The 14,986-nt window shown below is 36.8% G+C and overlaps 1 protein-coding gene across 1 annotated transcript; it reads left to right on the top strand.

Annotated features, from left to right (window-relative positions):
* Positions 1-1,520: 1,520 nt before the first annotated feature.
* Positions 1,521-14,761, top strand: LOC115994154 (extensin-2-like). Its single transcript, XM_031118217.1, has 4 exons — positions 1,521-3,541; positions 9,399-9,502; positions 12,582-13,648; positions 14,046-14,761. The coding sequence occupies exons 1-4, from the start codon at positions 1,535-1,537 to the stop codon at positions 14,759-14,761; spliced, it is 3,894 nt and encodes a 1,297-aa protein (XP_030974077.1). The 5' UTR covers positions 1,521-1,534.
* The last annotated feature ends 225 nt before the right edge of the window (positions 14,762-14,986 follow it).

Raw genomic sequence — 14,986 nt, 5'->3', positions numbered from 1 at the left:
TGAATTTAGACTTGACTTGGGCTTGTGGCAATTCAAGCCACACACGGGCCCAATTCAACATCCCCCTCACTTATTATAAGAAGAAAATATATATGTCAACATTTCTAGAGAATTTAGGTGCTAAAAAAAACAAAATATCTAGAGAATTTAAAATAATTTTGTATATAATTTGACATAGGTAGGACAGTAGGATTTAAATTTTATGAAAAAATTGTTTATTTTCAAAGTCCGAAAAAATAATAATTTACGGCATCTTCGCAAGAAACATAGACCAATATAGAGTACAGATTCATTGAGGGGGAATAAAAGATAAACCAGATAAAAATTGCCAAACACTAAATAATCTCTTTAGATTGAATGGGAACCAATAAGCGCAATTATTGAAAAAATAATATACATATTAAACAAATTAAAAACATAATTGTTATTGTTGTTGTTGGTCTCTCTCAAGTCAAAAAATGGTTAAAAAGTCGAGGAAAGTGAAAATTGAAGTTATAATTTCATATCACAACACTAATTGGTGTGAGTTTTACTTAGGTGTTTATCTCACCAATAGTGACAATGAATATAATATATGTCATTTCACCAATATATAATAGATTTGTTTGACTTATTTTTTTTTTTGTAATTGGTGATACATTAGTTTGAATAATTTTTCCAAGGATCAATGACATGATACTCACTCCCCTCATATGATAGCGGGTTTTACTAATTAAATTTATGAAATTATACAACATTAATGTGAGAGGAGGGAGAACTTCAAAAATACCTAATAATATTTTGTACTTATGCTAATCCTAAATTAATATTTATGAAAAATGTAATATGAACTAATGTTTGTTAAATCAAAATTATTGCACCGACACTTTTGTCAACAAAACAATATTTGTAGAAAATAGCTATCCAACACAACCACCAAGACAGTAAGGTTTGTATTGTGCATGAAGACTGTTCAAGTCTTACTGAAAAACACAAGGTAAATATTTGCCAAAACACAATAATAAAGGAGCCGACGGCAGGTCAAGTAGAACAATATTGAAAGCTATTGCTATCTTTAAATGAAGGGGCCAGGTCTTATTAAGACAAAGTCTCTCTTAAGCCAACTTAGATTTTGACTTTAATTCCAATTTTTTATATACACGTTTGTCCTACCCTAATGCCTTACTGTATCGTGGAAAGACAAATACCCTTTAGCTTTCAATAGAATGTGCGTATAAATTGATAAAAATTGCATCTCTAGCCATCATCCAGCCAAACACCGCCTTTACCTACTCTGTACATCTGGACTACGTTCATGAAAATGAAATTGAGCTACGTGGTGGGAAACTTCTAAGCATATTGACTGTCAATATTTTAGATTTGATTCATTAAAAAGAGATTTGGAATGATGTTTAAATCATTGACACAGCCTGTAAATGGAATAAACAAAAACAACATTTTCAAGAATGATTGTGGAGTTCACTATATAAAGGGTTGGCATTCATCGTTAGCCATACAAGTCTGAAGGACTAATCCTTTGGCAATTAGAGTTGAAATGGGTACCTCGAGACACCTGGGGCATTGGCCTCAGCTGGTTTATGCTTTAGCCTTTTGCATTATAGCTACTAGTGTAGTAGCTGATAAGCCTTACATTTATGTTTCACCTCCTCCACCAGAGCATTCTCCTCCACCGCCTTATTACTATGAGTCACCACCTCCACCATTGAAATCTTCACCACCTCCCCCTATCTACTACCATAAGTCTCCCCCACCACAATCTCCATCACCACCTCCTCCATATGTTTACAAGTCCCCACCTCCTCCATCTCCATCCCCACCACCTCCTTATGTTTACAAATCACCACCACCACCACCATCTTCACCTCCTCCGCCTTATGTTTACAAATCTCCTCCTCCACCATCTCCATCACCTCCCCCTCCATATGTCTACAAATCCCCACCACCTCCATCTCCATCTCCACCTCCTCCATACATCTATAAGTCTCCACCACCACCCTCACCATCCCCTCCTCCTCCTTACATTTACAAATCACCACCACCACCATCTCCATCACCACCTCCTCCCTATGTTTATAAATCTCCACCACCACCATCACTCTCACCTCCTCCTCCTTATGTCTATAAATCACCACCAGCACCATCTCCATTACCTCCTCCTCCATATATTTACAAGTCACCACCACCACCATCTCCATCTCCTCCTCCTCCATATTCTTACAAGTCACCACCACCACCACCGCCATCTCCATCACCTCCTCCACCCTACATTTACAAGTCACCACCTCCTCCATCTCCATCACCACCTCCTCCCTATATTTATAAATCTCCACCACCACCACCACCCTCGCCACCTCCTCCTTATGTTTACAAATCGCCACCACCACCATCTCCATCACCCCCTCCACCTTACATTTACAAGTCACCACCTCCTCCATCTTCATCTCCACCTCCTCCCTCTATCTATAAATCTCCACCACCACCGTCACCCTCTCCTCCTCCTCCTTATATTTACAAATCACCACCACCACCATCTCCATCACCTTCCCCTCCATATGTTTACAAGTCACCACCACCACCATCTCCATCCCCTCCTCCTCCATATGCTTACAAGTCACCACCTCCCCCATCTCCATCCCCACATCCTCCTCATGTTTATAAATCTCCACCACCACCACCCTCACCCTCACCCTCACCTCCTCCTCCTTATATTTACAAATCACCACCACCTTCATCCCCATCACCTCCTGCTCCATATGTTTACAAGTCACCACCACCACCATCTCCATCCCCTCCTCCTCCATATGTTTACAAGTCACCACCTCCCCCATCACCATCCCCACCTCCTCCCTATGTCTATAAATCTCCACCACCACCCTCACCCTCACCTCCTCCTCCATATGTTTACAAATCACCACCACCTCCATCCCCATCACCTCCTCCTCCATATATTTACAAGTCTCCACCTCCCCCATCTCCATCCCCACCTCCTCCCTATGTCTATAAGTCACCACCTCCTCCGTCTCCATCACCACCTCCTCCCTATGTTTACAAGTCACCTCCTCCTCCATCTCCTTCACCTCCTTCTCCTTATGTCTATAAGTCAACACCTCCTTACGTTTACAAATCACCACCCCCACCTTCTCCTTCGCCTCCCCCTACCTACATTTATAAATCTCCACCACCCCCATCTCCTTCTCCCCCACCTCCATACGTCTACAAATCTCCCCCACCCCCATCTCCCTCACCACCACTTCCTTATTACTATAAGTCACCTCCTCCTCCATTAAAGTCCCCACCACCTCCAACATACTACTATAAGTCTCCACCTCCTCCTTCTCCATCACCACCACCTCCATACTACTATGTTTCTCCTCCACCCCCATCTCGTCATCACTGGCCAATTCCTCCATACTTCCATAACTCACCACCGCCATTTGAGCATGAACATCCACCATACTTCCACAAATCACCTCATCCACCTTCTCATGAGTCTTCCTCACCCCCATATTACTACAAATCACCCCCACCTCCAGAATACTATTAAGTCTAAATTTACCCTTTATTAAATGATCAATTTGAATTGCTTGAATAATAATCAGTTTCGTTTGGATTTTATTTATCGTACAATTCTTTTTGCAGATTTGAATTTTATATAGGAACAAGTGTCTTCTATACAATAAAGGCATGAAATGGAGAGCCCAAATGATCTCTATGTATGAAGAACTCAATTGTATTATTTTCTGTAACCAATGAATGACTGAAATTCAAGTTCTTTAAGAAGTTCTATGTATATTTCTGATTTGCCCAACTACATGTAATTTTTATTACAAATGTCATCTAAGCATTCTGGTTCTTGTTGCAATATGCAAGTTTTAATATATCTCAAATCCCAAATCAAGTTTGTTTTATACAACTGCAAGTGATTAAGATTCAATCAAGAAAACCCTGGTTTGTATAATTTTTATCCATGCATTCTAAGTGCGTTCATTTGAGTTTAATCCACCGCCTTATGATAATGTATTTCCTAATGCTTTTAGCTATAAATCTTGCCTATCGATCTGGAGGACGTGCATGTCTACTTTAAGACGAGGAAAGACTAACTTATTTTGATTTTTATCTTAGCAAGTATAAAGTATCATGAAATAGATTACTAACAGTTATGGTTTCGTGTCAATGGCAGACTATACACACAACCCTAACTCACTTTGTATCTCAAAAATGATCCGAGTGATTGGTGACTTTCTTTTTCAGGCAATGTGGGTATTGTAGCAGCATTACATGAGGTTCTTTCCTGTATATTTTTTTTTTCCTTAAGATAGCGACTAGTCGTGAAGGGTCTTCAGTGATAATCCTATTGCACAAATGGCAATGTACCCTCACTCCAAACCACGGAAAATTTGTTTGTGTTTCTGAGATCTTACAATATGTTATTAATCTTGCAGTTCAAGTTCCAAAAATTTTGTGCATAGAAAGATGTTAGTTAAATTATGAGACTCTAGGCAAATAATGTGTAAATAAATATGATTAAGTAGAGTGCTTGCACCCATTGTCCATCGGGGGGGTGTCTTTCTCCATAACCAACTACCATACTCTCTCTCTCTCTCTCTCTTAATAAATGTTTAACTCTTACACTAGATATAACTTGAACTCATATATGTGTGTGTGTGTGTGTGTGTTTTTTAGAAGAACTCATATATGTGTGTAATTGTTTTTAATTTTACCATGCATATGCATGAGTTATATACTAATTTATTTTTATATATACTACCACATAAATTTTTTATTCAATTATTGTTTTAAAAATTCAACAATTAGAATTGTACATTATTTTCGTTCTTAACATGTACGTCAATTTTTGTGCTAATATGATGTTATTTACTTATTGATCCATAAATTCACCAAGTTTTGTATATAATTTTAATAGACAAAAAACTAAGAATAAAAACATAGGTTAATTGCACTTTCCCCCCAAACTGTGGGGCTATTTTCAGCCATTAACTATAAAATAATGTTTCTAAAAAAAAAAAAAAAAATCTTCCTACTGTTAATAATTTCAATTATATTCAAGTTATCTCACAAAAAATTATGTCCATGAAACTTGCACATGACCCCGCTGTCATTTATAAAAATGTTGTTCTTAATCTGTACATCAAATATTTCCCCTTATTTCATGTCTGTTTGGAAACAACTTATTTAGCTGAAACTGAAAACTTTTTGCTGAAAGTATTATAGATAAAAACTAAAATATAGTTGAAATAGTACAATAAGACTCATAAATAGTACCAAAAAGTGTAATAATACCCATAAATAGTAGAAAAAATAAGTTGAATAGTAAAAAAAAAGCTGGCCTTTTAAGCCAATGCCAAATGCATAGTTCGTATCTATTTTTTTTTATGCATGAAGGAAATGTGAGAATGTAAATTTAATTCATTGAGTCACATATTTCGAGAAAACTGTATATTCCATTAGAAAAAAAAATTTTAACTGAAATTTCTAACCGTTAGCAGTAATGTATATTTTATCAATTAATCAAGAAGACATTACTCGATTATATAGTTTACATGAGTGGAAATATAATTATTGATTTATAATTATCTTGATATTTTGTATCTATAGAGGATATAAGGAGACAATATAATTTAAATAGAATTTATTGAAAAGCTCATCTAAATAATTATTAATTTATAAATATCTTGATATTTTGTATCTATAAAGATATAAGTAGACAATATAATTCAAATATAATTTATCGAAAAGCTCATCTAATTGAGAGACATTAAATGAAACTAGAATACCTTTGGTATATTATATGAGAATTTTAAAATTATCTTATAAAAATTCATTAATAATTATCACCAAATCATTCAAAGTAAAATTCTTGTTATATTATACAGTATATGTTAGGGTTCATAGATATGTTAGCCAATCCTAGTGCCAAAACATAGTTTCATTTAAGCTATATATCAATAAAATTGTGTTAGGGTTGAGTCGAATTTAAAAGCTATTTAAGGATGACAAGTCTATGATCTTTTGCTTGTATCTTTACACTATAACGAACTTTTTTTTATTGAAACTTATTGTATTGGAAAGTAAACATCCATAGCTTCAAAATAGATAAAATTTGACACAATTTGGATGTTAAATGGGTTATATATGGTTGTTTGAAGTTCACACAATTGTGCAATCTCTAGTCAAACAAAAACTTTGTTCAACATTTGCGGCAACTGCTTCTATGACCGTTGAGAAAGCCTTTTTTCTCTTAAACCTAAATCGTCAAAAAACTCTCGTCGTGAGTTGGTCGGTCAAACTTCAAACCATATAAATTCTTAAACCTCTACAAATGTGTTCGTTGATGTATTAGAGTTCTTGGTTGATGCAAACAGGTTCTTTTATGATGGAAATTGCATAGAAGAGTTCGAAAGTTCTAGAGGTGGGAGGCAAATGGGTCACTTGCTAAGGTTGTAAGTCGTGTCTAGTCTACATAGGTCTTGTGTGTTAGGTTCTACATGTGTATAGATACGTTGGCAATCGTGTGAGCACAAATTTGTCAAGATATAGGTTACTAAATCTATAGATATGATTAAACGATACTCAATATGCTGGTATTTAGTGTACAAGAATAGGAAAGAAGCTGATTCAAGGATTTGGATTTTTCACAGCTTCGATCGATCAAGAGAATTTTCAATTGATTGAAGATCGCAGATCATCAAACATAAAAAGCCCATAACTTGTCCGTTTAAAACCCAAATCATAATCTATTTGTTGCAGTATTTAAAGGACATTTAAGCTAACCCTAGAGAGCTTTTTGATTGAAAGAGAAATGTCTCTTGTGCCTCCTATTGTAGATCTAGGGTTTTTGTATCCAAAACTCTTTCAAATCTTCTACCGGTGTTATTCTTTGAAGAAACTCAAGATTTAGTGTTGTAGAAGTTGCTACCTCATTCTAGTCATCAAGGGTGCTAGAGATGCAAATCTTCAAGGGTGGTCTTAGAGTCATAGACTAGAGGTCTATGTGAAGAAAAGTTTCAGATATCAAGCGTATTGAAGATCAAAGTGTGGATTGGAGGTTCACATTTAGAACAGATCCATATCAAAGAAGACTGAAGGTTTGAGAGCTAGGTTTGATAATCATAGTTAAGGTTACTACAAATTAAATATTCTTGACTGTAAATTTCTATTTGATAGCAGATTGTTCTTCTTGAGATTGCCCCCCCTAGATTTTTTATTTTGAAACTAGCTAGTTTGTTTTGTTGGTTTTTCTAGGTCATCATATCATTATCTTAATTTAGAGGTGGCAAAATCTGACACGACCCATGAACCTGACACGACTAACCCATTTATAAATAGGTCATGGGTTAAGGCTAAATGAGTTCGGGTCATATTCGAGTCAACACGGCTGACCCGTTTACTAAATAGGTCGTGTTCGTGTTCAACATATGAACCCGTTTGACCTAATTAGCTTATAAAGGTAATTTTACCAATTTACCCTTATAAACCTAGGTATATAAGATTACCTATTCTCTTATTCTCCTCCCTCACTACTAGATCTCAGTCACACCTCTCTCACTCTGTCTCTTCGTTTTTATCATCAACCTTAACTCTCTGACTTTTCTTCTTCTCCTCAATACTCCAACCGCTCCTCTTTCTTATCTACAGATTCTACATTATTTAAAATCAAAACTCTAGCCGTCCCCATGTCTCTCAACCCTCTACTCTATCTTCCCTTCAAATCTCTAGCTGCCTCCACTACCATCTCTTCTCCTCAAAACTGTAGCTACCTCTTTGCTCTCTCTTCTCCTTCACGGGTTCACAGCTTCACCAGTTCACCTCTTTCTTCAGCTTTCAACAGACGAATCCACTAGCAAGGTATATGAACAATGTCTATTTCTCATACTCATTTACAATTTTACACACACCACTTTTGCAAAAAAAAATTGTTACTTTTCCAAGTTGAAAATCATGAATTATTTTAGTTCAAAAAAACAGAGTGGACGGTTCTATCATTGTCAAAAGCTCAAGCATTAGATATTAGATCTGTCATTGCTAGATCAGCTTGATTAGGAAGAGAACTGAAATGGGAAGGGAGATTTGCTCAGTTCTATTTTTTGTAAGAGAGACTGAGAAGTGAGATTCTCATAAAGGAAAAACAAAAAAGAGACAGAGAAGCGGGGAGGGAGATGAACTGAAAAGACTAAGGGTGCGTTTGTTTTCCCCCAAACCCGCGTGTTTGGCAGCAACGAAAAATAAAATTTTCCGGAAAATCATTTCCTGTTGACCAACAATTACTCATTTGACTCGAAAATTGGATTACACCCTTATTTTCACTTCAATTCCTTTTCGGAGAGAGAGAGAGAGAGAGAGAGAGAGAGAGAGAGAGAGAGAGAGAGAGCCCAGATTGAATAGCACCGATCGTCAATCGCGCCGCTTGTCGATCGACGAGCAGCGCGATCGCGATCGTCGATGGCGCCACTGGTCGGACGATCGCACCAATCTCGCCTCCGCCAGATGTCGCCTTCACCGCGCGATCTCATCTTCTCCTCCGCCGCGCGATCTCAATTTGACCGAATTTGATGAATTTTTTTGCTGGGTTTTGTTTCTTTTGTGAATGAGTGTGGAATTGATTCATTTTCTTTTGCTGGGTTTTGTTTCTTTTGCCGGATTTGATGCATTTTCTGTAAAAATGTTTGAATGAACCAAATACTGGAATTAATTTTCCGTAAAACGAATTTTGTGACAGCCAAACACATGAAAACATTTTCCTTTCCGGAAAATAGCATTTCCGAAAAATAGAATATTTTCCGGAAATGCTTTTACACGAACCAAACACAGCCTAAGAGAGCTATGTTGTGTTTATGTTATCTATTTGGGGAAGAGATTAGAGCATGAGATATTTTATATTTTTTATACAAAAAAATTCCACAGCCACACACCTGTTTCTCATCACATGACTTTCTCTTGTTTTATTAGATGAATGTCTACCACATTTCAAACTTTAACGTATCTTTGTTTTGTTTTTATGAAATAAACTTTTTTGCGTTAAACTATCATGTTGATTGTTCAATACTAATATTAGATCTGTTTTTTTTTTTTTTTTTTTTTTTTTTAAAATGTTGATTTTAAAATAATTGGGTCTTGCTCTATGTCTATGATTACTTTTCTAGTTTTTTTTTTTTTTTGTCCTCTTAAAAATAAATAATTGAAGATCCATTCTCTTTTTTTTTTTTTTTGGTGTTAATCACTATATTGTTAACCATTTAGTACTAATATTAGACTTGTTTCTTTTTTGTTGATTTTAAAATTATTTGTCGTGATTTATGATTTCTTTTCAAGTTTATTTGTTTCTGTCATCTTAGAATTACTAATTTTCTGCTTAATAATTTCTCTTTAAATTTTTCTAGATGGAAAAAGATGAGATGCAATGTATTGACACTAAAAATGAAGGTGAAGACATTGACTTAAAAGATAAACTTGATGAACTGGCTGAATTTCCTCCACCAAAGAAGTCTAAGTCTAAGACTAAGACAAATAATAAAAACAACAAAAGGAGGAGGACTTCAAGTGTTTGCCATTTCTTTCAGATGCTTCCTACAAAAGATGGAGAATAGCCTATTTGCAAATGCAAAAGGTGTGGAAAGGAATATATTTCTGTTGGAGTATATGGTATTGGAAATTTGATGCGCCATTCGAATGTATGTTGAATAAGAATGAGCACAAAGAAGACACCTCTTCAATGGAACCCTCAATCTCTTCTAATACAGTCTCTTAATTTGGATGTCTTTTAGTTTTTGTTCTGGCACTTGGATGGCTGGACTTAAATTTTGCCATCATGTGTATTTTGATATGCCATGTAATCATTTTGGTTTTTTAATCATAAACTATGATTTTTTTTAGTTTTTGATATGGCACTTGGATGCCATGTAAAAATTTGTTTATTTTATTTTATATATTTTATTATGGAACTTTGACATATTATTGAATTTGATAGAATGGATTGGAACCTTTTGGACTAGTAATTTGATTTTGAAGGAAGAAAAGAATTATTTGCTTTTATTATTATTACTAGATTTATGATTGTAAGTTGTAATGGAATGTTTAATTATTACTTGATTTATGGTAATTATATAATTTTAGATATATGAGTTTTTTTTTTTTTTTTTTGAGAAAGAGATATATAGGAATTGATAATAGGTTATTTGGGTTAGGTATGACCTATTAATTAAACAGGTTATTCAGGTTAGTTATGACCTATTAATTAAACAGGTTAATAAATAGGTCATTTGTGTTGACCATAACATGACCTACTAATTAAACGGGTTAAACGCGTCATATTGGGTTACCTATTTAATAAATAGGTCGTGTTAGGGTTGAGGAATCCTGACCCATTTACTAAACGGGTCGGGTTCGTGTTGACCCATATAACATAATACTCACAGCTCAACCCGACACGAACCTGACATGTGAACATGAATTGCCATCCCTAATCTTATTTACTTCTCCGTTGCAAGATATGTTTAACCTGAGGCTTGTATAATTGGCTTAACTAATAATTAGACCATAAAATCAGGTTAAACATTGTTTGTTTAGAGGTTTAAAAACTAACATTGTGATTATAGACTATAGATTGATGTAATTATTTCTTATACAGTAAATATTCCTTGTGGGCTGGGGTTGGTTATCCCAAGAATGGTTTTTTCTTTGAAGAGTACTTCAAATGTTTTCCACTTCATTATCAAATTAATCTCTCCCTTACTTATTATAAGAAAAAATATATATCAACATTTCTTGAGATTTTTTTTATGGGAACATTTATAGAGAATTTTAAATAATTTTGTATGAGATTTGACATTGGTAGGATAGGCATCTTTGCGAGGCATATAGACTAATATGGAGTACAGATTCAATGGGGAATAAAAGATAAACAATTTTCTTTTTGCAAAATACTAAACAAACTTTCGAGATTCAATGGGAACCAGACAGGGCAACTATTGAAGAAAATAATATACATCTTAAACAAATTAAGAACATTTTTTTCTTGTTTCTTGTTGGTCTCTCACAAAGTCAAATTTGTTAGAAAGTCGTAGGACAAGTTGAAGAATAATGAAGTCAGAAGTCCGGATCACAACTGTTTAGGTATGCACTGCACCACTAGCTAGGTCAATGGTGATTCGTAGGTTCTTTCAGATTCTACAAGAATTTCAGAGAAATTCCATGATACCTTGGATACGTAAATCCTAACTTATCATAATCTTTTTAACTTTTATTTTTGCTGAATCATTTTTTTTTTCTTCACTTGATAATTGAATGAAGTTATTAAAAGTTATGGAGCACTTTACAAAATGTCTCCTAGCCCATTCTTAGGCCTCTAAATTTCAAGCTGTTTATCTGATAATGAGAAGCTCTTTGGAAAATAAGAAAAAAAAAAATTATTTACTCTAAAATGTTTCACTAATTGCACTTTGCTATATATATTTTTTCTTATAAAATAATAAATGTATTAAAAAAAATTAGATTGCAATTGATGGATCATAAAGTGAAACGTTAAAACTTAAAAGTGAGACAAAAAAAACTTTTATTCAACAAACAACAAATAGGATAAACCAAGCTATCTAGTTTAACAAATTTGGAATTTCACCATCTACACTAAAAAAACTGTGCTTATGACAATAACAAAACTCCAGCCTAGTAACTAAAATTAATTCTTGCGATCTGTATAAACATCAGCTGCTTTTCACCTTCCCAATTTTAATTTATGTAAAAAATTAATCAAGAAAAAATCCTTCATTTTTTTTTTTTTTTAAATTGGCATAATCAATAATGCATGTAAGTTAAAGCAAAATCATTGCACCGACATTTCAGCCAAACAAAAATATTATTTGTAGAAATTGCCACCTGACACACCCATCTAAAGAAGTCAAAGTTATGCTTTGATTGTGCATGAAGACTGCTTTCAAGTTTTACTTAAAAACTTATCATAAATTTTGCTAAATCACATTTGTGGAACCGACACAGGATAATGTAGGAATTTTTTTTTGTTTTTGAAATTATTGATATGTTGCGTACCCATGTGGATAGAAAGTTAAGCAATGTGCATGAAAGGTTTAACTCTTAGCTGAGGAATTGATAGTCTGTCTATATTCTATAGCAACTATTCCATCAAGGAAAAAAAAAAAAAGGTCTCTGTCTATACCAAGGTTGCATATTGACTTTAGTTCCTTTCATGAGTCTCTTTCATCCAATCCTCTTCTGTCTTCCTACAGGTTTGAAGGACGTGCTTTAAATTAAATTGATAAGAGGAATTTAAAAATAGAGATTACCCAACCATAGCACGTTACTCATGTCCACTTTGACTTCATTCGTGGGAATGAGATTCAGGTACTTAGTGGGAACCATCTATTGGCAGCACGTAATAAAAAACACATTGCTAAAAAACAAAACCATGTTGACATAAATAATTAATTAGAAAACACAAAATCATTGAAATATTTGGGAAAATATTGTTTTGAATCATTAACACAGCCTGTTAAAGGATTAAACAAAATTATCATTTTCAAACAATGATTAATGGAGTTCACTATATAAAGGGTTAGCACCCATGCAAGTCTCAATAGGAGTTATCCTTTCACAATTAGAGTTGAATTGCAAGAAATGGGTACCTCGAGACACTTGAGGCATTGGCCTCCGTTGATTTACGTTATAGCATTTTGCCTCGTTGCAACTAGGGTAATTGCTGATAAGCCTTACATCTATGCTTCGCCGCCACCACCAGAAGAAGACTTATCACCATTACCACCAAAGCATGAAGACCGCCCACCACATAGTCACCATGACGAGTCATCACCTCCACCATTGAAATCTCTGACCCCACCCCCAGCCTCGTACTACTACAAGTCTCCCCCACCACCTTCTCCATCACCTCCTCCTCCATACATTTACAAGTCCCCACCTCCTCCCTCAGCATCTCCCCCACCACCCTACATTTACAAATCACCACCACCACCATCACCCTCCCCTCCTCCTCCCTACGTCTACAAATCACCACCACCAGCATCACCTTCACCCCCTCCTCCTTATATTTACAAATCCCCTCCTCCACCATCTCCATCACCCACACCTCCTTATGTTTATAAATCGCCACCTCCACCATCTCCATCTCCACCACCTCCATATGTCTACAAGTCCCCTCCTCCACCATCACCATCACCTCCTCCTCCATACATCTATAAATCTCCACCACCACCCTCACCATCACCACCTCCTCCTTACATTTATAAATCACCACCACCACCATCTCCCTTATTTCCTCCACCATATGTCTACAAGTCCCCACCTCCACCACCACCATCACCTCCTCCTCCATACATCTATAAATCTCCACCACCACCCTCATCATCACCACCTCCTCCTTACATTTATAAATCACCACCCCCACCATCTCCCTCACCTCCTCCTCCTTATGTCTACAAGTCCCCTCCTCCTCCATCACCATCACCACCTCCTCCCTACATCTATAAATCTCCACCACCACCCTCACCTTCACCACCTCCTCCTTACATTTATAAATCACCACCCCCACCATCACCATCACCTCCTCCTCCTCCATATGTTTATAAGTCACCACCACCACCATCTCCATCACCTCCTCCTCCTTACGTCTATAAGTCACCACCTCCTCCATCTCCTTCACCACCTCCTCCATCTCCTTCCTCCTTACGTCTACAAATCACCACTGCCACCATCACCTTCACCTCCTCCTCCTTATGTCTATAAATCCCCACCTCCACCGTCTCCTTCACCCCCACCTCCTTACGTCTACAAATCACCACCTCCACCATCACCTTCACCTCCTCCTCCTTACGTCTACAAATCCCCTCCCCCACCATCTCCATCTCCTCCTCCTCCTCCTTATATCTATAAGTCACCACCTCCTCCGTCTCCTTCACCTCCACCTCCTTATGTCTACAAATCACCACCACCACCATCACCTTCACCTCCTCCTCCTTATATTTACAAATCCCCTCCTCCACCATCCCTATCACCTCCTCCTCATGTCTATAAATCTCCACCTCCACCATCTCCATCTCCACCTCCTCCTTATGTCTACAAGTCCCCTCCTCCTCCATCGCCATCACCTCCTCCTCCCTACATTTATAAATCTCCACCACCACCACCACCCTCACCATCACCACCTCCTCCTTACATTTATAAATCACCACCACCACCATCTCCATCGCCTCCTCCTCCATATGTTTACAAGTCACCACCACCACCATCTCCATCACCTCCTCCTCCTTACATTTACAAGTCACCACCTCCCCCATCTCCATCACCTCCTCCTCCATATGTTTACAAATCACCACCACCACGCTCTCCATCTCCTCCTCCTCCTTACATTTACAAGTCACCACCTCTCCCATCTCCATCCCCACCTCCTCCCTATGTTTACAAGTCACCTCCTCCTCCATCTCCTTCACCTCCTTCTCCTTATGTCTATAAGTCACCATCTCCTCCATCTCCTTCACCCCCACCTCCTTATGTCTACAAATCACCACCCCCACCTTCACCTTCACCTCCCCCTCCCTACATTTATAAATCTCCACCACCTCCGTCTCCATCACCTCCTCCTCCCTATGTCTACAAGTCGCCACCTCCTCCATCTCCTTCACCACCACCTCCTTACGTCTACAAGTCTCCACCTCCACCATCTCCTTCACCACCCACTCCATACTATTACAGCTCTCCTCCACCCCCATATCATCTCTAGTCACTTCCTCCATACCTCCATGAGTCAGCACATTCACCAGCTTAGTCTCCACCACTGCCTCACTGGGTTATTACTATAAATGATTCTCACCTCCAAAAGGCTATTTATTTTAAATGCACCTATTAAATTATCAGTTTGAATTGTTCCAAGAATAATCACTTTCTTTTGGATTGTATGCATGGTAATTTCTTTTTTTAGAATTGTAGCTTTTATGAAGTGTCCTTG

Source organism: Quercus lobata, chromosome 1, assembly GCF_001633185.2.
Source record: "Quercus lobata isolate SW786 chromosome 1, ValleyOak3.0 Primary Assembly, whole genome shotgun sequence".
Taxonomy (NCBI): domain Eukaryota; kingdom Viridiplantae; phylum Streptophyta; class Magnoliopsida; order Fagales; family Fagaceae; genus Quercus; species Quercus lobata.
Note: the sequence above shows the minus strand (reverse complement) of the source record. Positions and strands in the feature narration are given on the sequence as shown.